General features: G+C 47.9%; 1 protein-coding gene across 3 annotated transcripts in view; it reads left to right on the top strand.

The window, feature by feature from the left end:
• LOC138511696 (general transcription factor IIH subunit 2) overlaps nt 1-25,425 on the top strand; it is a 1,250,606-nt gene that overhangs the window by 1,041,861 nt on the left and 183,320 nt on the right. Inside the window, exon 15 of one of the 3 annotated variants that reach the window (XM_069627531.1) lies at nt 23,054-23,104. The exons of the other annotated variants lie outside the window; for them this stretch is intronic. Within the exon in view, the coding sequence (XP_069483632.1) occupies nt 23,054-23,099 (46 nt within the window). The 3' untranslated portion in view covers nt 23,100-23,104. Of the gene's footprint in view, nt 1-23,053; nt 23,105-25,425 lie in introns of those variants that run through there. 3 annotated transcript variants of the gene reach the window in all.

Here is a 25,425-nt window from a genome sequence, read left to right as displayed (position 1 = left end):
CCCAAAGGTTCCACGCCCAATACCAACAAATGACCCGAAGATTCGGGTCCCCTCCCATGCATCACCGGTCGGGGCCGGCTAACATCGTTCCTTTCAGCATGGGAGGGAATATCGTCAGACCGCTGGGTATTATCCACCATAGCCCACGGATACTGCATCGAATTCAACGGTTCCCCGAAGTACAGACCCCCACGGAACCGACGCATGACACCGGAACACCTCACCATTCTTCTACAAGAAGTAGAAGAGCTACTGAAAAAAAAGAAGCTATAGAGGCTGTCCCCCTATCTCAGGTAACAGAAGGTATTTATTCAGTGTACTTCCTTGTACCCAAAAAGGACTTAACCATGCGCCCTGTATTAGATCTGCGCCCAGCGAACAAGTTTGTCAAACCCCAAATGTTTCGTATGGTGACCTTGCAGGAAGTAATCCCACTGTTATCAAAGGGGGATTACATGACAACACTGGACATGAAAGATGCATACTTTCATATTTTAATGTTGCCAGCGCACAGAAAATACCTCAGGTTCAAGATAGAGAACAAACACTACTAGTTCAGAGTACTACCCTTCGGGATAGCATCTGCACCAAGGGTATTCACGAAAGTACTGGCAGTGGCAGCGGCCCACCTGCGCAGGTTATCCATCCCGGTATACCCTTACCTCGACGACTGGCTCATAACAGGGGATTCTTACGAAACATGCTTCTCCAATACCCAAAAGACTGTAGACCTTTTGTTCCAACTGGGCTTCTCCATCAACGAAAAGAAGTCCAGCTTAGACCCCCAGCCAAATCAAACAATTCCTAGGGGCTCTAATTCGAACAAAGGACGGCCTCGTCTTCCCCTCCAACGAGAGGTTCCAAAACATGCTGTTTCAGATCCCCCATTATGTGGCAGGTCGAGAGGTGACGGTACGCAAAGCAATGCGCTTGCTAGGAATGATGGCGTCATGTATTTATTTGGTACCTCACGTGCCCCTGCGCATGCGCCCAATGCAAGAGTGGCTCAACAGCCAGTGGTGTCAGGCCAGCGGACAATGGGACGATCTAGTGGTGGTCTCGCAGGCCTTGGTTCTCTCGCTGCGGTGGTGGACAAAAGAAAACCTGTTATTAGGGAAAACTTTTGCCACACCCGCAGTGGAAGCCACTATAACCACAGACACATCCCTCACAGGATGGAGGGCTCACCTGGAACTACTAGCGGTGTTCAAAGCACTGAAAGCCTTTCAGGAACACAAGGAAAGACAGTGATGGTCCTCACAGACAGCACCACAGCCATGTACTACCTCAACAAGCAAGGGGGCACTCACTCTCCAGGACTGTCCAAGCTGTCCCAGAACATCTGGAAGTGGGCTCTCAAACACAACATGTTCCTACTATCACAACATGTACCAGGGGAACTCAATCTGCTAGCAGACGAACTCAGCAGAGACTTCCCCCTGCCCGTAGAGTACGAATGGCGGTTACAAGAAGACACCGTCTTCGACGTCTTCACACAGTGGGGTTTCCCAGAAATAGACCTGTTCGCGACTCTGGAAAACTCTCAATGCCAAGATTAAGCCTCCAGGTACCCCCAGAACCAGTCCAAGGGGAACGGTCTATCGATTCCATGGTCAGGGAAATTTGTTTACGCTTTTCCCCCCCGACTCCCCTTCTCAACAAGATAGTGCACAAGATGCACCAGGAACAAGTTACCATGATACTGGTGGCCCCTATGTGGGCCCGACAGCCATGGTTCGCTCACTTGGTGGAGATGTCTCTATCTCCTCCAGTGAAACTGCCCTGCCCGTACAACATGCTGTCACAAGACAGGGGCAGGACACTGCACCCATGCCCTCAGACCATGAACTTAGCAGCCTGGTTCCTGAGGTCATAGAATTTGGACATTTACAACTTCCACAGAGGTGTATGGACATCCTCAGAGAGGCCAGAAAGCCTAACACTCATCACTGCTATTCTAGGAAATGGAAAAGATTTGTCATCTGGTGTAGAGGGAAGAGTATCAACCCCGTTGACTGCTCTCCCACACAAATTATTCTGTACCTGACCCATTTACTGGACTCTGGTCTAATATTCAATTCTATTAAAGTACACCTGGCAGCGCTTTCTGCTTACACCACTTCACAACTCAAAGTATCGTGGTGGAAGATCCCAGTAATCAAAGCCTTCATGGAAGGGGTAAATAGAATACACCCTCCAATAGCAAACCCAGCTCCCGGCTGGGATCTAAATGTGGTACTCACCAGGCTCATGGGGTCACCCTTTGAACCCATGCACAAGGCAACTTTTAAAGATCTCTCTCTTAAGACTGCTTTCCTAATAGCTATTACCTCCATTAGGAGAGTAAGTGAACTACAGTGTAACGCTCACCTGAATCCCTCGGAGACGCAGGTCTGGGCTGGGGTTCTCGGAGTCTTCTAGGGTCACGCGCAGGCCTCGAATGCCACCCTGGAAAGGCCCTTTCCTCACTGAGATCTTGATCTGAAGGGTGAGGTGTCTGCAATTATGAGAGCAAGGGGTTAATATGGATATATAAACCTGACTGGGTAAGCTGCCTCCCCTTCCTGGTACTCCCAAGTAGTTTGTAGGCTAAATGTGCTCACCTTATGTAGGTGAAAGCGGAGCTCTCCATCCTGCGTCTGTGCAGGGGCACCGAAGCCAGGGTCTTCACTGGTTAATTGTCCAGCCTCTTGGTTGCAGAGGATGAAGATTTGGAGCTAGGCCGTTGTTAGCAGCACGAACGGCGGTTGCTTGAATATGGAGATCCGGAGAGCGATAGAATGGCGAAGGTATTGCAGGCAAGTAAGTAGAAAATGTCAATTCGAAGTTAAAAGCACTTCTTAATGTCTCTTTTCCTTTTTCAGGTCGCAGAAGCAGCTGGGTAGAAAAATGGATGTCGAGGAATGCACCGAGGAGTGAGAAAGATGAGCGCTGCCCAAAACACGTGCGTATAGATGGAGTTTTGTATTTCTTAATGATGTCCTTTTGTTTTGCAGATGCGAGTAGCAGCGTCGGCGGAGGCGAGAAGAATGCAGCGCAGGCAAGGAAAGTTTCACGGAGGTTTACTAACCAATGTCTTTGCTTCCACAGGGTGCCGGAACAATGGAAAGCTGCAGCCCGTGGCTTGAGATGCACCGATGGACTGGGTAAGTGCTGCGCTGGTTTTTATCTCGTGCTAACCTGGTGTTCTTTTCCCTTTTCAGATGCTGCTGGAGACGAAGATGGTATTTCGGAAGGTAAGATTGCGGATTTCTCTTCCCCAGATGCAGAAGTTGAAGATTTTCTGAAGCTGACACGGTGAGCGTTCTGCTGCTATTGCAGAATAACTCGAAGCACGTTGCTTTGATCGGGCGTGGTTTAAATAGCTTACTGGAGTGCTTAGGTGTCTCCTTCCACAGCAGCCTCGCCCAGGTAAGAAGTCCCAGCTTCCAGAATAGTTCCAGTATCCAGTCCCAGGGAGTGGTGCTGGCCACACCCAGAAGGTAAAGTAGTTCCAGCCATGGATGGATGAGGATTTCATCCTGCAGGTGAGTGAGCAGCATGGTCTGCAGCAGGTAGGTCCACCCAAGCACCATTCCTTACATCATGAGCCCGGCACGTCCTGTGCCGGGACTGGGTCCCCTTATGAGCCTGGCGCCACTGGCGCCAGGACAAGGTCCATAAGGCCCCTATGGGAGCCGATGGGTGCCTGGAAATGAAGTTGTGACCCAGCTTCCGAGGCAGTTGGGCTAAACCTGACTCCTTGGAGGCTGCGGTCATGACATACAGGCCCTTTCGGTTTTAGACCCCTTTGTAACAGTTCACAAGGATAAAGTGGTTCTACGCACACACCCAAGGTTCGCACCGAAATTCATCTCCAAATTCCATGTCAACCAGTCTATAGAACTACCAACGTTCTTTCAAAATCCTTCAAATCTAGGAGAAAAAAGCCTTAATACACTTGATGTGCGCAGAGCTGTCATGTTTTACATGGAAAGAACTAGTCCACTGAGAAAGACTAATCAGTTCTTTGTCTCGGTGGCAGCAGGAAGAGAAGGAGATGCAGTTTCAAAATCCACTATATCTAGATGGATTGTACAATGCATCACTCTCTGTTACACTCTTGCTAAGAGAGAACTACCCTTCAAGCCAAGAGCACACTCTACTCGAGGCACTGGGGCATCCATAGCATTCATTGCAAATGTTCCCCTTGAGTCCATCTGCAAAGCAGTAACCTGGAGTTCTGTACACACCTTTACAAAACACTACTGTCTAGATGCCCACTCTAGATCTGATTCCCAGGTGGGACAAGCAGTATTAAGACATCTTTTCTCTACTGTTCCTTCTCACAACCCACCTCCAACTCCGGGTACTGCTCGCTAGTCTATGCACAGCATGTGATTCTAAGCAGATTAACAAACATCAGAAGACAATGCATTACTTACCGTAAAAGCATTTCTGATGGTTGTATCTGCTTAGATTCACATGCGCCCACCCTTCCTCCCCGCTCGGATGGAAGGAACGTAGACATCCTTTTCTATATCTTTCTTTTCTGTACTCACTCACGTCTAGAAGGCTCCCTCAGGGCAGAAAAATACAAACAGAGGGACCTCGACGCGTGAGTGATTATGTGTACAACGCACGTCACTATAGGGATAGTGTTACAGACACGCCTTGTCGACGTCCCCTTTTCGACTACGAAAAACAAAATGCAATACTCCGCAGTGACCACTGGATGTCGGACCTATGCACAGCATGTGAATCTAAGCAGGTACAACCATCAGAAATGCTTTTATGGTAAGTAATGCATTGTCATATATATATATATATATATATATAATCTTTTTTTTAAGATTGGAAGAAATGGGCAGGGGTGGCTCACATGGTCGGGCTGAAGCATGAAACTGTCTCAGGCAACAATGAAAAAGTGGGCCACAGTTGTAAATGGATATTCATTCCTTTTAGTCATAGACTGGGCCTCATTACAACTATGGCGGTACGGTAACAACGGTGCCGGTAAACTATCGGCACCGTTGCTACCGTACCGCCATAGTACAAGTTGTGCTTGCGGGTGCCTGACAGCCCGCCAGGTCTGACCTGGCAGGCCGAGCGGCACCCGCGAGAACAGCTTGTCAGATGCACCAGCACAGTTACCAACGGTACCGGTGCATCCGAGATCCCCATTCCCATTGAGCCCTATGGGGCCCAAATGGGAATGGGGTTCTACTGGTACCAGCACCCGCGAAAGGGCAATTATCATGTCCGCCTAACTCGGCATGACCCGGTAATTGCCCATTCGTGGGTGCTGGACCCGGATGCAACTCCGACGCCTGCAGTGCCGGTTTTACCGGCACAGCTACTGCCAGGGCTAGGGTTGTAATGAGGCCCACTGTTTCAATAGTACCCAAGGGGGTGCTTTGTGTTCAAATGTAAGTAAATTGTGATATATTCAGCAACAATGGTCAAAATTACTAACTGCATAGTAAAGTAACTCATCAAACTGGTCCACATTGTCCAAATTGGTGGCCCGTTTTGACTGACCCACACTAGCATTTTACATTTTTGGTACAGGCATTGCCCTATAGGCCAGTCGGAGCCCGGCGGCTCATCCATAATGGCGAGGGGGCGCCCACCCTGTGGCCCCTCACCCGTTATGGAGGAGCTAAGGAGTCAGCCCAGTGAAACAGTGAGCACTCCCTCAGCTGCTTTTACCAGCTGATAGAGTGCTCCTGGGCTGGCTGACCTGTCAAAGGGAAACAAGGTTTCCCTTTGAGAGTTCAGTTTAGTTCCCCAGCCACACATGCACACTGAGCCATGCAAGTGCTGGGGCGTTTTGCTTCGCCAGCATTGCATAGCTTATTGGAAATGCTGGCTGGGGTACTGCATGTCTGTATGTCCGAGGGGGAGCTCCTGTGCCTCCTCGCACATACGGACGGAGCAGCCTGGAGCAGGGCATTTTAGCACCCACACGCAGGCCAATGCAGAAGGTACGCTTATGTTAATTCTTTTTAATTTAAACGTGTATGGATGCGTGTATGCTTATGTTATGAGAGTGTATGGTGATGGATGCTCGTGTGAATGATAGTGATTGCTGTATGAATGTGCAGCACCTTGCATACACAAAATCATGTTGATTGTGTTAGGCCCAGTGGGGCCCAGGGGACAGGGATGGTATCTTTTTACTGGACATCTATCATAGATGTCCAGTAAAAAATGTCATGCCTGCCTCCTGGGCCCCCCAGCACCAATTGCAAACGGTTTGGCTATTTACCCATTTGTTAAAAGTATGCTCTACAATGCAACATTTTAACCCATTATTTAAAATAAATTCACAGGGGGAAACCCCCGAGCCCCACTTTATTGGTTCGGGCTCCTTCACTATTCTCGGTCGCTATTGCATTTTTGGGGGAAATAGTTATGCCCCTCCACTTAAAAAAAATCACCAGCTGCCACTGGCCCTCAGACTGTTGGGAACAGGATGGGGGGAACCCAGGGACTATGGTGCGAACACAATGGGCAGGAACCATGGGATAGTGGTGGGAGCAGAGTGGGGAGAGCCCAGGGTGTGTGATGGGGTGGGGAGAGACCAGGGACTGGTTAGGAGTGAGATGAGGGGGCCCAGCGACTGTGATGGGAGCAGGTGACGGTGCGCAATACATACTGTCCATTTGGCATTTCTGGGGGGCCCCGGCCTGCCCAAATTTTGCTCAGGGGGGCCCCGGCCAAAAAAGTTTGAAGACCACTGCTGTATACTAAGGAAGCTCTTAAGGGGTGGTGGGCACCCGAGATTGGCGCTCAGTCCAAAGATCGAACTGGGAGGGTGGTATTGGGCTTCCCTGCCTACAAACTTATTATTGGGCGAATCAGATGGAAGTGGTGAATGACATGCTAGACGGGGATAAGTTACTCCCACACATAAGGGCCGAGATAGCAATGAGAGAGAGTCTGACCCCACTGGAAGGACTCTACCAAAAAACCGGGGCAATAACCCTGCGAAACATGATGACCCAATCAACACTGATCTGGGCGGAGGTACATAAGTTCATTGGTTGGGACAAAAAGCTAACCGAAGCGCAACCACTTTGGGGGAATAGGAATCTATCGGAGGTGGGCAAGCTACCGAAATGGCCGTGCTGGGTAACAAAAGGGATTACAAACGTGGCGATGTGATAGAAGACGGGAAACTAATGCCCATTGAGAAGTTGCTAGAGATTCAGCCTCCCTGAAACTGAAAGGTACCACTACACACAGTTAAAACACACATTACAAAAACATTTCTCTGACATCTCTAACATGCCAGATTGCACCCCTATGGAAAGAAACATTGTGTTGGACAGAGTTGTTAATAGAATCACCTCGACTATGTATAGTGCTATAACCTCCTTTGCTACCCCAGAGCTGGTGGGACTGAAGTCTAAATGGGAAAGGGACGTAGGGGATATCCTCCCGGAGGACTGGATCACGGTGAAACGGCCATCTCATCCAGGCTCCGATTTATTCAGCTTAAGATACTACATAGAGTGTACTACCTGAGAGTAGCGCTCTATCGTTGTGGCAGGAGTGCAGATCCCAATTGTCTGTGATGTCGTCGGGAAGAGGGAACCTCTTTTCTTTCCTATACTAACTAAAACCTATATTCTTGCATATATTATGGGACTGCCCAGTTATCCAACTATACTGGCAACAATGCTGCGACATGCTTACGAGAGTTTTGGGGCTTGTAGTACCTAGAGAGCCCAAATCGCTACTACTGGGTATGGAGGGCAAAGGTGAGATGACTCGATATGAGAAAGCCCTCTTTTCAACTGCAACTGTTCAAGAGGAACATAGCTAAATTATGGGGATCTGAGGTGATACCGCAGGTTGAACAATGGATTGCAGATGTGAACGTTTGTGTAGCTATGGAGCAGAGAGTGTATAGGACCTGAGGATGTCCCGAGAAAGCCGGTAGGATTCGGCAAAGGTGGGAAGAGGTACAGTGACCTGCCTTACTACTGAACCTGACATGGGTATAAAGCAACGTAATGTGATGTGTTGACACCGTTGAGAACGCGTATAATGTGTCCACTGAGCGGAATGCATGAATCCAATGAACTCTTCTAGTATAGCTATTGTTTGACTTCCATGGAGTCCTTTGTTGTAATGTATGTTATAAAACCAATAAAATGTGTTATCAAAAAAATTCTGAGGGCAATAGTGGATTGTCGCACCTGTCCTGGGATGGTAACCTCTTCTTGCACTTAAACTTCAACAGCATAAGGCAGCAATTGAGCTGACCAAAATACTTTGTGTTGTCAAAGCCCATGGGGTTACTCCCCAGTCGTGACCAGGTTTTATTATTAATTAGGTCCTTATTGATAGCAAATCGGTTGATAATGTCACTGCTCAAATAAAAGGTAGAAGGGACATCTCTCACAAACCCAACAAATATGCTCTTTGCTTTTGTTGCCAATGTAAATCTTTACCATATATCTGCTAGGCAGGAGATGCTTGGAATTTGGGGTTTCCAAACCTATTTCTCATTTGTCAATCAACTTTCCTGAATAATTCTTTGCTGATGAAGCTCTTCCCATTATCCAGGCACCATTTAACTGAATGGGCAAAAGAAACTGTTTGCCCTTTTTCAATATGTCCGTCAGACTTTGAGCTGGTTCTTCCTTGTCAGGTTTCACGGGACTCAAGGTTTCTTCGGATTTTGGGCTGGTGTAAAATTGTAGGCGTCCCCTTCCAGTGTGGATTGTCACTTAAAACTGGGATGAAGGTTTATTTTCTAGAATGGAGAAGGGTTCCCATCAACAGTCTGAGATGACAGTGATGTCTGGGACTTGGTTATTCTTCAAATGGAATTGTACATTCTCAGAACTTTGGTCAATTAAATGACGGGTATCCTTGATGCTTACATAATTGGTACTCAATTGTAATTGTATAGGCTGGTTAGTCTGGGTCCAGAGGACCTTGTTTACATAGCCGATCAGAGGTGATAGCCTCCTCAGGTGATCATTCCCCAGTAAACAAGGTGTGCCCACTGGAGTCACAACTATCACCAGAGGTTTTGCTCTGTGCAGTCCAATTTATTTCATCTCCAGGTCTGCAGTCCCTTTGACTGAAATGTCATTTCCATCGAAGTTTTTGAGTTTTCTGGGAAGTGGTGTGAGGGAAGTTGATGGCCCTCCCCCTATCCTGAGTTTAATTGTTCAAAGGCCTTTCTAACATGAGGGTGGCTTGGGATCCAGTGTCAACCAGAGATGATACTTCACACTGACCCTGCACCCTGGACATAGAATCGGCCTTCTTTCTCCTCCAGGGTGCAAAAAGTGTCAGTTATTTGCCAGCCCAGTGGTCATGTTTTCATAAATTGAACTCCAACACTGTGTGATTGTGGGCAATTTTCTGTTTCGGAGATCGGGAATCTGTAAATAAATTCTTTTGCAACTAACAATGGGTGGATTTGGGGAATCCTCTTTCTCCCCCGATTCTTTACTGTCCTGTCCGCCTTTACCTGGAGGTAGTTGTCAGAACCTGTTTGGGGAAAGGATACCCCCTCGCTTTCAATTCTGTCAAGCTTGCCTTTTTGGGGTTGAAGAGTTTCTTGTTTCTGGTTCGGTCGCACTCAGGGTCTTTTGGGAACCATTTTTCTTTGCGAGGCATTCCCCCGTTTTTGAAAGGGGTCTGCTTACCTGAACCCTGCAGGGATTTTTCACTTTCAAAGGGGATGATTCAGAGTTCCTCCACTAAGTGATTTCTTCTTTGGGTTCTCCTACGTACCCTTTGCTCTTTGGGTTCTAACATTATGGGGATAGAAGAGTCGCATACATGCTGAGAGATTTTGAGGGGTTCTGTATGGGTGAGAAAGGAAGCTTCCTCTAGGGCTTGCCATCACCCCTCCGCCTGGCCCCCCAATCCTCAGGAATCTGTGGTTTGTTAGACGTTTCCTCCTGTCATTTCCCCCCTGGGGCATCACACCTGGGTCTTGGAGAAGGCTGGGAAGTTGGGTTAGGTTGAGGGTTGGACTGATCCCTCAGCATGCGCACCCGATCATCAGTCAGTTGCAGGACCTGTTGCTCCAGCTGGAAGACCTTTTCTATGTGGTAGGGAGGTCTCGAGTCATACATCTGTTGGTTCTGAAAAGGGTAACTGTCCCTTCTCCTGGAGTAGCTTGGGTACTGTTAATTTCCCCATAATTCTCCATCCTGAATCCCCCTTCTCCCGGGTTCAGGATCTATTGTCCTGGAACTAGGGAGAGACAGGAGGATTAGTTTGGAAGTTCTGGTTCAGGGGATATTTGGGGAAAAAGTTCAGGTTGGGAGCTGGAGTAATAATTCTCACCTGAGGGAAGTTTCCTGGGGCAGTACTTACCTGAATGATTTCCCCTCACCCCCAGGATTGGTTTGGTAGCCTTGTACCTAGGGCTTAAATAGGTGCAGGGTCTGAGGGATCATTGTTCTGGGCCCCTGCCTGACTACCATTCGATTGGGCCTTGTTGGGGGGGGGGCCCTTCTGCCTTCCATTTTGCGTGTTGGCAGTGTAAGGAAGGCATGGATCAAGAATAGACACACAAGTGATCACAGTTCAGGGGTGTTTATTAAACTGTATAGGTTGGGTGGAAAAATGCCTATTCTAAACCTAAAACTAAGATGGGAGCAAGCTGCGACCAACAAATCAAAATAAGGCAGTCCTAGTGGCTTCTTATCAAATAAAAAGGGCCTATAAGAACAACCTATTGCCAATCCTTACGCTAAATACAAAAGTGTGTGTGATAGGGCTCATAAGAAATAAAGAAGTGTTGACAAACAATATTTTGAGGGGATTGTGTCCTCCGACGTATTCCATATCTATGACAGGTAATGTCCACAGCTGTGCTGCTTCGGAAAAATTTCGGCAGAGAGCGTCCTGCGTCAATGGCGTTGATCCAATGTCCCTCGAGGGCCTCCGTCGAGGGTCGATGTCACCGGATGTTATATATAGGACGCACGGCACCCGTAGGCTCAGTTCGGTTTTTTCTGCAAACGTTTTTGCTTCCGAATCTTTCTTTCTTCCTGTGCAATGTCTTCTTCCTCTTTTACTACCCCGAAGTCGGGCTTTAAAAAAATGTCGGGACTGCGGTTCGAAGATGTCCATCACGGACCCGCACAACATCTGCCTCTGGTGCCTTGGCGAAAGCCACGCCACCGACGACTGCGAGGATTGCCAGTCCCTGATGTCTAAGGCCTTGCGGGAACAGAAGGGGAAATTGTAGGTAGGTAGGGTGTTTAAGCCCTGTAAATCGAAGACCGCTGGGCTTTTGACCGATGACTCGAGGGGCAACTCTTTGTGTCAGCGAAAATCCAGGGGGTCTCGGTCTAGGAGTGGTTCCTGCCATTCCTCTGCCTCGTCATGGCATTCTAGGAAGCGTCGTCACCGGTCACCTTCCCCGTCCTTGTCAGCGTTGGACTCCACTAGACGGTTGACTTGTCCCTCCAAGTCTTCGTCGCCGGCCGAATGGAATGCATTCCGCCAGCAGATGTTAGCGATTTTCGAGTCACAAGGCACAGTTCCGGCCGCGCCTTCGAAAGGAGCCAGCGGGGAACAGGCTAGGTCCCCCACTCGCACGCCTTTGGGCTCGGGCGGTTGGCGCGATCATCGGGAGCCATCTAGGTCCTGCTCGGACAAGGGAGATCGCCATAGCCTGAAACCTGTGAAGCCTTCGAAGCAGGCGTTGACGCCATCAGTGCCGTGTCTCTCGAAGGACTCTCTCAGGACTCGGGCCTCGAAGAAGTGGTCGAAGCTGTCGGTGCCTTGTCTGTCGAGGGACTCTCTCAGGGCTCCTACCTCGAAGTTGTCGATGCCGATTCCCTCAACGCTGTTTGTGGAGGATTTGCCAGAGGTGCCCCAGAGGGCTGTGGAACCTCCGAGGAAGGCTCTCAATATGTCTGTGAGGCCTATTTGAGATTTCAGAGGTTGAGAAACTGTCTGAGGAGATGGCCTTGTCTGTGCCTCCCGATGTCCCTGATGACCTTTTGTCTGGGCACAGTCAGATGGAGAAACCCCGTCAGTCCCGGAGGTGGTTTGGCAGGCCTGAGCCTTGGGCGCATGCCGATTCTTCCTATAGGCGTCTCATGTCAAGGGTGACAGAATACTTTTTGATCAGGATGATGTGACGGACATCCAAGATCAAGGTCCGTCCACTGACCCGGTTTTGCCATTTCACATGGCTTTGCAAAGGAGAGTGGCGGCGGCTTGGACTGCTCCGGAGAGTCTACCGGCAGTTAATAAGTCGCTTCCGAAAAAATACCGCCCAGCCAGTAGTGACCCCTGCTACTTATCAACGCACCCTACTCCGGAGAGTTTGGTGGTGCAGGCGGCTACGGCCCCCTCGAAGCAGGCTGCGTACCCTACCATCCCTCCTGATAGGGACGATAAGCGCTTTGATGGTTGGGCGAAGAAGGTATTTCCGGCTAGGTGTATGGCGTTGAAGTCGGCCAACTCCACTTGTGCCTTAGCGAGATTCACACACACTCTGTGGAACTGTGCATCTTTGGCGGCTGAGCATATTCCGCAAGGGGAAGAACGGGATGGTTTTCTAGCCCTCGTGCAAGACGGCAAGGATGCCATGTGCGAATCCGTTAAGTCGTGTTTGGACACAGCAGACTGTGTCAGCTGGTCCATGGCTGCGAGCACCGTGATACGCAGGTTTGCGTGGTTGCGGATGTCGGGGTGTGCAATCCCGGCTTCTGAACATGCCCTTTGATGGAGTTCATCTGTTTGGCAGCAAGGCTAACGAGAGCCTTGAGAGGTTGCGACCTCCAAAGCTGCAGAAGTATCAGGCGTGGAAAGCAAGGTACTTGGGGTGCCAAAGCCGCTCGGGCAGTTACCTCTTTGCCCTCAGGCACTGTCGCAGCCACGTCCGCTCAGTCATGAAGCCATGTCCCATGGTTTTCCGGTTTGCTGGTTGGGGCAGACTTACGCAGTATCTTGGAGATTGGCATGCCATTACTTCAGATGTGTGGGTTCTGGAGATCATAGCCCACGGCTACTGTCTTCCCTTCCGACAAAGGCCTAATGACAATCCACCGGGGAAGCTCTCTTTGAAGCGTCCTGATCCGCTCCTTGCGCAGGAAAACCTATCCCTGCTGGAGAAAGGCACCATAGAACTGGTGCCTGTAGCGGAGAGGAACAAGGGATGGTATTCACCTCACTTTTTGATCCCGAAAAAAGACGGGGGATTGAGACCCATCAGGGACTTGCGTTGGTTGAACAAGCTCCTCAGGAAGGACAAGTTCAAGATGGTAACTCTTTCTCAAGTCCTCCAGGCACTTCAACTTTGGGATTGGTTGGTGTCTCTGGACCTCAAGGATGCTTACTTTCATGTGCAGATTCATCCCAAGCACAGGGAGTACCTGAGGTTCGCGGTTGGCGACTCGCATTTTCAGTTTTCGGGTCCTGCCGTTCGGATTGACCTCCGCCCCGAGGATCTTCACCAAGCTGATGGTGCAGCGTATCTCAGGAAATGGGGGATTGACGTCTACCCCTACCTGGATGATTGGTTGATCAGGATGCGCTCTCCCGAGCAAGCCCTGGATCATTTGTCCGTCATCTGCCACTCCTTTCAAAAGCTGGGTGTCATGATGCCTACCCCCGGGCATCAGGACCAAGCCCATCAGCTACAGGAGCAGGCATCCAGATACTTATTAAAACCCCACAGCCCCAGCTGGGGGCTGTTTGGGTTCAGTCCTGGCGCCTTAGGCACCTCCAAAGCTGCAAAGTTCCAGTCTCATCATAGAAATCAGTCCTGGCTCCCTAGGCGCCAGGCTCATAGACTTTACTTACCTGATGCAGACCATGCTGCAAGTGAGTCCAAGCCAGCGTGAGGCCTGGATGGGACTATTTTATTACAGGGACTATTTTTTACTCGGGCGTGATTCTGGGGAACTTCTTACCTGGAACTACTTTGGAGGCTATTTAAACCACGCCCAAAAGCAGCACACGCTTCGCGTTATTCTGCATCCAGCGCGTAACGCTCACCGTGCCTGCCTGCCTCGAATCTGGAGCTCCTAAAACAAGAGGAAAGAAAAGGACAAGGTTAGAAAATAAACTATTTTCGAATTCCTCACCTGATTCCAGATCCATCTCGCCTCTGGACCTGGAAAGACCATCATTTCAGTACGCGTCGCATCTCCAGCTGCAGCGCCGCGCCATACTCACCAGTCCTCGCAGCAATTTCGATTCGGCTCTGCCTACATCATTTCTTCGCCGAACTCCGGCACCTGGGGGACAAAAGAAAACAACAAGGTGAGCCGAGAAAACCAACAAATATAACTCTTATCAAAACAGACTTACCTGATTTACCACCGGAGGCATTATTCTATAACTCTCCACATCTTCATGTGCCGCACCTGCAGAGAGAGAGAAACCAACACGTTAAACATGTGCAACATTTACCGCACAGTGTCGGGTAATACAAACTCTTACCTGAGTGCTACCAGCTACCACGAGAGCATCTTCTCACAAACTCAGCTGCAAGACAAGGAAGGAAGGGGGGGGCACAAGAGTGAACATCGGACATATTGAACTCTATGAACTTGATACTTACTGGTCCTCGCCAGGAACCTCAATCAATACTCTCTGGAACTCAAACCAGTGAAGTAACTGGCATCAATGCGCCCCTGCAATCCATGCAGGATGGAGAGCTCATCTTTCAAGAGTATAAGGTGAGATTGTTGAAAGGGCACTTCGGAGGTGATAAGTGGGGAGGACTGTGGGGGGTTCCATCACTTGAATCCACGGGTGGCTAAATCCATCCCTCCACTTGCAGGAGAATACTTCTACGGGTCAAGCAGGCAAGATTAGGAGGGCCAGTCCAGTCAGTCATCTCTGCACTACGCATCACGTTGGTGGAGACCGCAGCCGTCGTGGTCCGACCGACGCCCCTGTGGGAGTCGGGTGAGCAGAACACTGGGCTTCTCCCTAAATTTAAAAAAGTCACATTTAACACCTGCCCAGCGGCTCCAATACGTCGGAGCAGTGCTCGACACATCCCTGGGGCAGTGTCACCTCCCCAGGTGAGGGCTCATCACATTCTGCAGATGGTGGACAAGTTTCAACGTACCCAGAGTCTCCCGGCGTTCTAGTTCTGGAGGTTGCTCGGCCTCATGGCATCCTGCATTTTCCTAGTGCCAGAGGCCAGGCTGCGGATGAGATCTCTGCAGTGGCTCTCAAGATGCAGTGGTTGCTGTTCTCCGGCAGGATGTCGGATCCCGTTCAGATTCCGACCTCGGTCGCCAAGGATCTTCTATGGTGGGCCGTTGAAGGCAATCTGATGAAGGGAGCACCATTTTGGCGACCCTGGCCGAAGGTGATGATTGTGACTGACTCATCCCTCATGGGTTGGGGAGCTCATGCCAACGAGTTGACTGCCAGCGGACGTTGGTCTCCGTCGGAGTCCAGACGCCACATCAATCTGTTAGAGCTGAGGGCCGTCGGGCTAGCCCTGAAGGCTTTTCTGCCATCTGTGCAGGGGAAGAATGTCCTGATTATGACTGACAATACAGTGGCCATGCACTACCTCAACAAAAAGGGGGGGCAGAGTCACTCCCGTTGTGCAGGGAGGCGATGTAGCTCTGGTTCTGGGCCATCCAGCAGGAATTTACAATCTCGGCAGTTCATCTGGCCGGAGACGAAAACACGGCGGCGGACGCTCTGAGCAGGCAGAGCACGGTCTCTCACGAGTGGGAACTGGCTCAGGAAGTTCTTTTGGAGATCTTCGCCCTTTGGGGAACCCCACAAGTGGATCTCTTTGCCACCAGTGTCAACCGGAAGTGCAAGAGATTCTGCTTGCGGGTATTTCCCCCAGGAGGAGCCTTAGGGGACGTGTTCGTAGTGGAGTGGTCCTTCCCACCGCTGTACGTGTTTCCTCCAGTCCCCGTCATTCCGTAAGTGTTGCAGAGGTTACGGAGGTCTGGTTCCCGAATGATCCTCATTGTTCCAGCATGGGCCAGGAGAGCGTGGTACCCGGACCTTCTAGACATGTCCATCTGCCCTCCACGCCTTCTTCCCTACCGAGACGATCTGCTCTCACGGGAGGGCGGCCGGGTTCTCCATCCAGAGGTCAACTCTCTCAGCCTTCATGCTTGGTATCTGAAAGGTTGAGGTATAAGGATTGGGACCTCCTCGAAGACGTGATGGAGGGGTTGCTTACGGCCAGAAGGCCCGCAACGAAATCCCTGTACCGTTGCCGTTGGAGAAAGTTCTGTGACCGGTGCAGGGTACAAAATGTGGATCCTTTCCAATGTTCCATTCCTTTGGTTTTGTCTTTTTTGCTTTCTTTAGCCCACAAGGGCCTACAAGTGGGTACCATTAAGGGTTAGCTGGTAGGGCTGTCTATATGTAAGCGCTCGTCTGAGGAATGTTCTTATTTTAAGATTTCTTTGATTTCCCAATTTCTAAAAGGGCTAACTAATGTGTTTCCACCGTCACCTTTCCTTGGGGATTTGTATTTGGTTTTAAAGTTCCTAATGGGAGCTCCGTTTGAGCCCTTACATTCTTGTCTGTTGCGACTGTTTGCCTTTAAAACTGTATTTTTAGTTGCGGTTACTTCCGCACGCAGAGTGAGTGAATGGCAGACACTTTCCGCCAAGCCACCCTTTACTGTTTTCCATAAGGACAGGATTGTCCTGCGGGTACGGCCTTCTTTTCTTCCGAAGGTTGTGTTGTAATTCCATTTGAGCCAGAAGGTGATTGTTCGGCTTTTTATCCTCCTCCACATTGTTAGGGAGAATTCTCATTAATGGCTAATTTCCCTCAACTAGTGATTCCCCCAGCAGCTTTGCTGAACTTCTGGAGTTTATTTTTTTCTACTTGGTAAGAGTGAGAGCTTTTCCCCCACTCTTACCTGGGTTTCCTATGTGTTTCCACTTGTTTTTGTGATTGTGGACTCTGAAGTACACCACTTCAGTAGCCCCCTTCTTTTTGTGTGTCACACAGCACCTTCAGTGCCGTGGCACAGGGTTGTCTTTGAGACTTCCCTCGACTCCATTTCTGAGGCGACTACTGTCCCCCAGAAAAGGGTAAAGTTACCATTAACTTTACTTAGTCAATCTACCACAGATCCAATTACCCCATCTTCCATGAAGTACTGGAAAGGGTTAACTCGTATCCCTTTTTATCTGTACCTCCAAGAGCATTTTTTCGCTCTTTTAATATTTAGACTTGGCTGGTGGCAGTGGTATCTACCCTAACTTTTCTACCGCGATTATATTAGATAAACGTGATCCTCATTGTATTAGCCTCGAACATAAACCCGCTTAACCAAATCGTCTTTCTCTTGGCTCCAGTTGGGATTATTCGCCATTTCTTTTTGTTAAAGTCCTTCTTGTATTTTACTTTACGCGGCAAACTAGGTTCGCCTTCTTTGTTCACTGTCTTTTGGCGGGCTTCTGCCCAGAAGCCCTCCTCAAGGCGCCTGGGTGTCTAGGTGGGCTCAATGTGAGGGAGGGGTGTAGTCACCTCCTGCAAAGGGGAACCTAGGAAACCCAAGTCGCACTTTGTCCTGATTGGTCAGGGTAGTTGTCCGGGCTGGACAACCCCCCTGCTGGGGGATTGACAGCCAGGCTGCGTGAATGGGGGTTTTTCGCATAAAAGGCAGGTCTCTTGGGCTAGAAGTCAGAGAGTCGCCACTGGAACTACAAGTAACCGAAGAGAAGTGGAGAGAATGACGGCTGCTGCAACTACCCCGTCCCGGTGAAGCCCTGCTGCAGTCCTGTGCTATCTGCCCTTCAACGACTCAGAGAAGAGCCAGTCCGCAGTCTTCTTCCCTTGAGCTTGGTGGGGATACCCAGCTCATCTTCTACAGCCAGAGGATCCTGTTCCGTGGTTGAAATCGCTGCACGCTGTTGTAGTGGTCCGAAAGGCCACCTGAAGAGCCTCTCCTGTTTTTAAGGAGTGCACCTTTTTTATTCCGTGTCGCTGCTGCCGGCCTCGTCCCTGTGTGGTGCAGACCCCCTTCAGACGTCCTCCTTCCTGACAAACCTACAGGAATCGTGGGCCTGCGGGAAACCAACAGGAACAACTGCCAGGGCACCAGCTGCACCATTGGAACAAGGTACTGTGTTCTGCTTGAGGAAACTGGATGAACCCCTTTTCTTCCTCTCCAAGGCTTGCCCTTGTCTTCCCTCCTTCTTATAACTTTTGCTTCGGAATATTGACAATATCGAAGTATTTTTGGCTACGTTGAATCGTGAACTGTCGGACTGTGCGATCTTCGGCAACTGGCCCCAGTGTCTTTCGACCCTGGCTCTGTCCCTTTGACTTTTGAACTCCTGTCTCTGAGTGTTTGATTCTGCCTGCCTAACCAAAATAGTTCCTTTGATTTTTGCCTCCAGCACCCTCTGGGTATCTCAGGTGCTAAGTGTGTTTTTGTCCCGGTAGCATTTCATGTCACGGATACGTGTTTGTTTAGTAGACTGAACTGTCAAAAAGTGATTGCAATCGTATTCGCAGTAACGTGTTTTTGTGCCTAACACCGGTTCATTCTAAGACAGGGTATTTACCTTGAGACTTACTGTACAAAGTGAATTGGTTAGTTGTAGTATATTTAACGTGTGGTTTTTATTGAAGTTTGATAGAAGTGTTGTGTTTATAAAGAATGGTTTAAAAATAAATGTACTTCTATTTTTCTACCTGAAACCTTGAGTCAGTGTTTGCTTGAGTCACAGTAATTGTGGTCCCTTTGTGTAATCTCTGCTACTGCTCATATACTCTTGAGATAAGCCTGGCTGCTCCGCCAATGCTACCACTTTGACATAGTAGTGCGGGCTTGTACCAAAGGTAAAACTTGCATCACCACCTGTAGTCTTAATTGTGTGTAGTGGTCCCTAAGGGCACTTCACAAGATTCTGCCAAACACACATCCTAGTAAGGAAAAGGAGAGGCTCCATAGGTTGGATCCTAGGAGAGCTTTGAGTTTCTATCTCTCACGGATGGCCCGGGTCAGAGTGGACAATCAGCTCTTTGTTGGTTATGCTGGAAGGCGCTTGGGTCAGTCTGTTTCCAAACAGACCTTGTCCAGATGGATCATTTTGACTATCTCTGAGTGTTACCGTTTAGCGGGAAAGGGCCCTCCAGTATACTTATGGGCTCGCTCTACTAGGGGTGTGGCTGCCTCCACTGCCCTACAGAGGGGCGTTCCTATTCGCAGTATTTGCGAAGCAGCCACATGGGCCTCTGTCCATACTTTTGTGAGACACTATTCCTTGGACTACATCCATGGGCAGGATTTGGCCTTTGGCAAGGCAGTCCTCTATTCAGCCATTTGATTGGGCATTCTAAAATTGTAAATTCTTTTCCCACCTCCATATGTTGGTACTGCTTTGGGAGTCTGTTATAGATGTGGAAAATGGTAGGACACAATCCCCTCGAATAACAAGTTACTTACCATATCTGGTAACGTTATTTCGATGGGATGTTCCTCCGACGTATTCCAGATCGCCCTCCCAGCCTGTCCCTCTACTGAATTTCCTATGCAATTGCAGCTTATGTTTCCACAAGGCTTTCTGCAGTCATACTGGCAAGAGATTGGTGCCACACGTTCTGGGAAAAAACTATAGCTGAGGCTACGGGCGCCGTGCGTCCCATATATAACATCCGGTGACGTCGACCCTTCGACAGAGGCCCTCCAGGGACAGCGGATCGCTGCCATCGATGCAGGACGCCCACTGCCGAAAATTATACGAAGCAGTACAGCTGTGAACATTACCTGTCATAGACGTGGAATACGTCGGAGGAACATCCCATCGAAAGATTGTTAGCAGATATGGTAATTAACTTGTTCATCAAGATACAGTAGTCGTGGTCTCCCTTCCCCACGTTTTAAGCACGGGACAAGGCGGGACTCTGGAGAACAGCATACGCTCCAGCTTTCCCAGCAAGAGACAAACGTTCCGTTATCAGCTATCAGAACCCTCGATGGCCAAGTCTCCTGCTTTCGGTGGGTCCGATGTGTTCAAAATAACAAACAAAAAAGGCTCCTTTCTGCTTGCACGTTGGGTGCTGATTCTACCCATGGTTCCCTTCTACCAGGCTCAGACCCCTCAAACAGTTCCTATCAATAGCAGGATCTTTGGAGGTTGTCTCTCCTGCTTCCGAGGATCTGATAGTTCAAATAATCAAACAAAAAGTTATTTCGGATTGCACTTGGGGTGACGATTCTTCACCCTTGTGCCCCCCCTCTTCCGGGCACAGTCCCTTCTCGAATTTCAGCCTCCCTCCTGTAAGGTTCACTCTGGCTTGCTTTCCTCACTCTTCCGTTTGCTGAGTGCCAAGGGGGACAGTCCGCTTCCCCTGGTCTTTCTGGCCTTTCTCGATCGGGCTCAGGCCTTTCTTTCGGGTTCTCCTTCTGCCGGGCTCAGACCCGACGGCCAAGGGGGACAATCTAATTCCTCTGGTCTTTCACAAACACAAAGTTTGATTCTGGAACCACTATCCAAATTTGTGGATTTCTATTTGGGACCCTAAGTCTTGAAGATGGACAGTTACTTGAGAGACACCACAGATGCTGTCAATAAGATGGAGAACCTTCCTTTTTGTAGTAGGCAAAACGTTGTTTAGTCTAGACATTCAATCACTGTATACAGTTATTCTGCTGAGAGCTACCTTGGCTGTCATCGAAGAAATTCTAAATAGTAGAGAAGATGGCCACCCTGTGAGTAATGGTTTTATCATGTGGTGTGCAGAGTTTGCCCCAACTAAAAACATTTTTCAATTCCAAGGCACTTTTTACCAACAAACAGAGGGTACTGCCATGGGTGCTGCTATGGCACCTAATCTAGCGAATTTGTATGTCGGGTATTTTGAGAAAATGTTTGTGTATATTGACACTAATCCATTCAAATGAAACCTACTAAAGTGGTTTCGTTATATAGACGACATTTGTATTCTGTGGCACGGCACAATAGAGGAGGCAAATTCTTTTGTTGATTGGTTGAATTAATTTAATCCTTACTTAAAATTCATACAAGAAATCAACAAGCAGGAAATAAACTTCCTGGATATTGCCATTTTTAACCATATGGGTTCCTTGAAAGTCAAACCGTACAGCAAAGTAACAGACAAGAATGCTCTTTTGCATTGCACCAGTCACCATGCCAATCACATCAAAAACAACCTCCCCTTTGGCCAATTCTTGAGGCTTAAGAGAAACAGCTGCCTGAAGGAGAACTTTAGTGAAAGTGCTGCGTTGTTGTCCAACAAACTTTTGCCCAAAGGCTATCCAGCAAAGTTGGTTAAACAATCGTCCAAACGAGCCTTCAATAATAATCGGGAGGAATTGTTGGAAAAGAAGGGAAGAGAAAATAAAAAGAACTGGTATTGTGTTTCTAAATACCTTCTCTAATCTATCCTACAAAATAAAGGGAATTGTAAAGAAGGCTTGGAAAAAGGTGTACAGAGATGGTGCCAATCCTCCTCCTTTGATAGCTTTTAGGAAGAGTCAAAACATAAGAAATATGCTCAATAGAAATGACATAACGGTGAAACAAACAGCACAGAGACAGACCACGTAATGGGGTCTTCCAGTAATCAAGGGTCATTTTCCATGTGGGAATTGTGTTATGTGCTGCCAGACAAAAGAGACCAAACAGATTAAGCTAAATCAATCTTGCACTTGGGTACTCAATGAAATGACCAATTGCAATTCAGAAAATGTAGTTCATCTGATAACATGCCCATGTGGTCTACAGTATATTGGGAAAACTAATAGGATGGTGAAGACACATATGACTGAACATCGGAGCTGTATCAAAAACAAAGTTATTGCAGCCCCCATGGTAAAACACTTCATAGAAATGAAACTCACATATGAGGAGTTCAGATGGGTCATTTTAAAAAAGACTGGCTCCAACATGGCTCCAACAAATAAGAGATAGACCGGAGACTCTTAAATTTTGAACAAAAGATGATCTATAAATGCCAGAGCCACATTAGTGCTCTGAATGAGGAGGTGGAATGGCACCATGTGAACATATGAGTGGTTTGTCATGGGGTGCCAGCTCTAACTAGGGTTTCGATAAACTGTCTAATGGTATTTGTGTTATCATTCTTATATGGAGTGTTACTGTTACACCATCCAGACACATCCTATGTTCAATATCTTTGATTCAGTGTTGGCTGATGTTAAAAAATTGGTCTATACGCAGCATGTTAATGTATCATCTCTTTTACTTTTCATTGGTGGTGTTCACAGGCCTAGAAGCTGTATGTTGGAAATACATGATTTCAAACCAGAATGAGCATGTAGTTGAAAAAGGCCTTACATAAATATAGGTTTTGCTGTGGCAGGAGGAAAATAATGGAACAATGTATAGTATGCTTATTCATCTCTCTATGCTTTCTCAATTGTTAAGTGTGGGGGCCCTGCCGCCTCAATGCTTGATTTCTGAAGTCCTTGACAAAATTTGGCATGAATTTGTACATCGCTGTTTGTCACAATAATACAATTAATTTGAAGGTGTTTAGAAACTATATGTATAGCGTGGATGCACTTGTAGATATCTTTTCACCACTATGCAATCGTAGAGTAATCATGGGTGTCGTTTACGGCATATCTCTTTTGCCCGTTCCAATATGGCGTTCCCTTTTTACCTCCGTGGTTTGTTGGTGTTGTGCATATTTCCGCACCTTGACCTGTTTCAGGATTTACATACGTGGCACTAGGTATTTATTTTTATTCATCTTTGAAATGTGCAGTAGTACGTCAGCAGCGTTATGAATGGGCTAATTGAATATAGGCAAACAGAGTTCTGGTAGACTACTTCTATTTCCATGACCCCGAAGACGAGGCACTGCTAGCCCTTTGTTTATTTCCATTATTTGGGAAATATACTATGCCGCGTTGTCTATGGCGGTGTACGATAACGTTCCTCGGTGGAAGATACAAGTCGGATCCGTGCTCAGGAGGTCTTAATTCCTTGAACATAAAGGTAAGCGGACCCCATTCAGTGTAAGACTGTTGCCCTTCGGGTTTTAGAGTTGTAGAGTATTAATAAATGTTACGGTTTGCCTTTATAGAGTTACTAAAGACCGTTGTTGATCTCTCTTTGTGTAGAGTGACGTTGAAGAGCTGTGGAATTATACCAGCTGCCACAACGTGAAAAAGGTACTTGCACCTATTGTCAGTGCACAGTATATAAGGTGATGGCTATGACACCTCATGTTGTATTGAAAGGTTAATGGTGTGAAGTGGTGATGGGCTTGGTGGTATTGTTCCACTAGTTGTATACCTTGTAATGTGTTATACTTTTGGATTTGTGTTTCCTGTTTATTACTTTTTGTCTGTACATATCTTTGAACCAAAGGGTTACTTGGTGAACTCATTGTAATAACATAAAACTTGACTTAAGAAGTTTTCCTACTATTGTTTGGACTTCAAAAGTAGTGCTACTGAAATCCCATTAAGAGGTATAGAAGCTTTTCTCTTTAAGGACATGCCCAGTTGTGACCTGGACCCTTCTCCTTGTAGACACCATTACGGGGTGATCTAGAGGTTGTTTGGAGTTAATTTAAGAACTTCACTCACTGTCCATGTTGGTGTTTATTTTTGTCCTATGTAGGTGGCTTTACCCCTTGGATTGCCGTATCATAACCTGGGATTACATGGTGGTGAAAACTGTTGTGTAAAGGGTTCCCCTGAAGAAAGTTCATGAATTAAGAAGCTGTTAAGAACTGAAACATGTCGGAATATTGTTTTATGTACATTGACACTTTCTTCAAATGCATAATATGTCGTAATTGTTGCGTCTCTGTTGATTCGATGCATGTTGTGAAATGTCAGTGTAATTTATCCCAATAGGTTGATGTTATACCCACCATGTGGGTCAAATCTTGGGTTATTGTGTTTTAGAAAAATGTTTTAGTAGAGTTTTATTAATTCTGATAACGATAATTAAAATGGTCAAATGTATTAATGCATATTGTGTACCAAGTCCATTATTTTAGGACCAATGATTTTAGGTGTTTTCTATACACATCTTAGATAGATGAGTGACTCACCAGATTAGGTTTTTTTTAACATTTTTCCTTGTTGTATAAATAACTTTCACAAACACCTACACCTGTTGTACTTCACAGGTCTTAATGTCTTTTTAAACACACTGTTGGATGTCCGTCCGTGTTCACTCTTGCCCCACAGTGCTTTCCTTCCTTCTTATCAAGCAGGATATTTTCCCCTGTGTTTCACTAGTATTAATTCAATGTGGACCACCCTCTGCCGGTTTCATTCTAGTCAACACACTGTTCCTTTTGGGACTTAAGAATTTGCCCCTTTTCATCAGCATCCCTCCTTCGGGGTTCACTTTTGCCAATTTCACAGTTCCTTCTACTTTCTTATGATGTGGGACTCACTTTCCGTATTCACGATCATCTGCCGGTCAAAGCCTTTCGACTGTACAGAGGATTTTACTAGACCCCCATCATGACCACTTTGACCCTCTTCTCGCCTTTCACAAGGCCTTCTGGTAATAGTAGTTTCAACAATTGGTAATCGTCCAAGGTTTCTTGAGTGAGCACCCATGTGGTGCCTGGCTCATCTGCAGCTGGCTTTCCCCTTTTACATCAACAGTTCTTTGTACATTCTACAATCAGCTGTTTGCTACTTTTGTTCAACACAGTTCGGTTTCTTTATCGGTCCCACCCTCGACCCACCGGCTGTGATGAACCGCTTGGCTTTCTTTGTATCAGGAGTCAAGGGTGGTATCACGGTAGCAGGCGTCTTCCTCTGTCCTGCTTATCAGCCTAGGCACGCTCCATGTACTGTTGACATCTACTGCAACACACTTGGGCTGTTGTTCGCGGTCTTACAATTCGTTCCACAGAGGTCTCACAGGCCTTGGTCTGAAAGCGCTTCTCTCCTTATCACCCTCTCGGTTTGCGCCTTCTTTCTCCTCCTCTTGAACTGCTCTGCCTGGGTAGCCGTCTCCTCGTGTGGTATGCCTTGCTCTTCTTGTGCTCTCTTGCTCCACCTTTTATCCCTGTGGGAAAGGGAAAGGTCAGTCAGGTGTGTGATTCAGATCAATTGCCTGACTTTGCCTGACCCTTGCGTTGGGACACATTAGGTAAACGGCTCTGGTGTTTGTCTGTCGTCTTTCATGATGTGTGAAAGTTTTAGAGTTAGAAAAGGGGCGGTACAGTGTTTGAATTTCCTACAGGGTAGGATGGGGAAAAAGTGTTATAAGAAGGGGAATACTGCGTCTTACCCATCGCCGTCCCACTCACTAAGGACCCCCCATCCAGGTGATCCACCCTCACTGGTCCACCGCCAGGAACTGGATCCAATAGCGATGACCGAGTCCTGGCCACGTGGATGACGGATCACTAGCAGGAGGGTTACTTTTAGGCCACCCCCATCTCCAGATCCAATGAAGGAGTCGTTTTTACCGCTGACACCTTCACAGCAGCAGGGGTGTTAGCTGGTTTGGGGGC

Source organism: Ambystoma mexicanum, chromosome 6p (assembly GCF_040938575.1).
Source record: "Ambystoma mexicanum isolate Mex_15411 chromosome 6p, UKY_AmexF1_1, whole genome shotgun sequence".
Classification (NCBI taxonomy): Eukaryota; Metazoa; Chordata; class Amphibia; order Caudata; family Ambystomatidae; genus Ambystoma; species Ambystoma mexicanum.
Note: the sequence above shows the minus strand (reverse complement) of the source record. Positions and strands in the feature narration are given on the sequence as shown.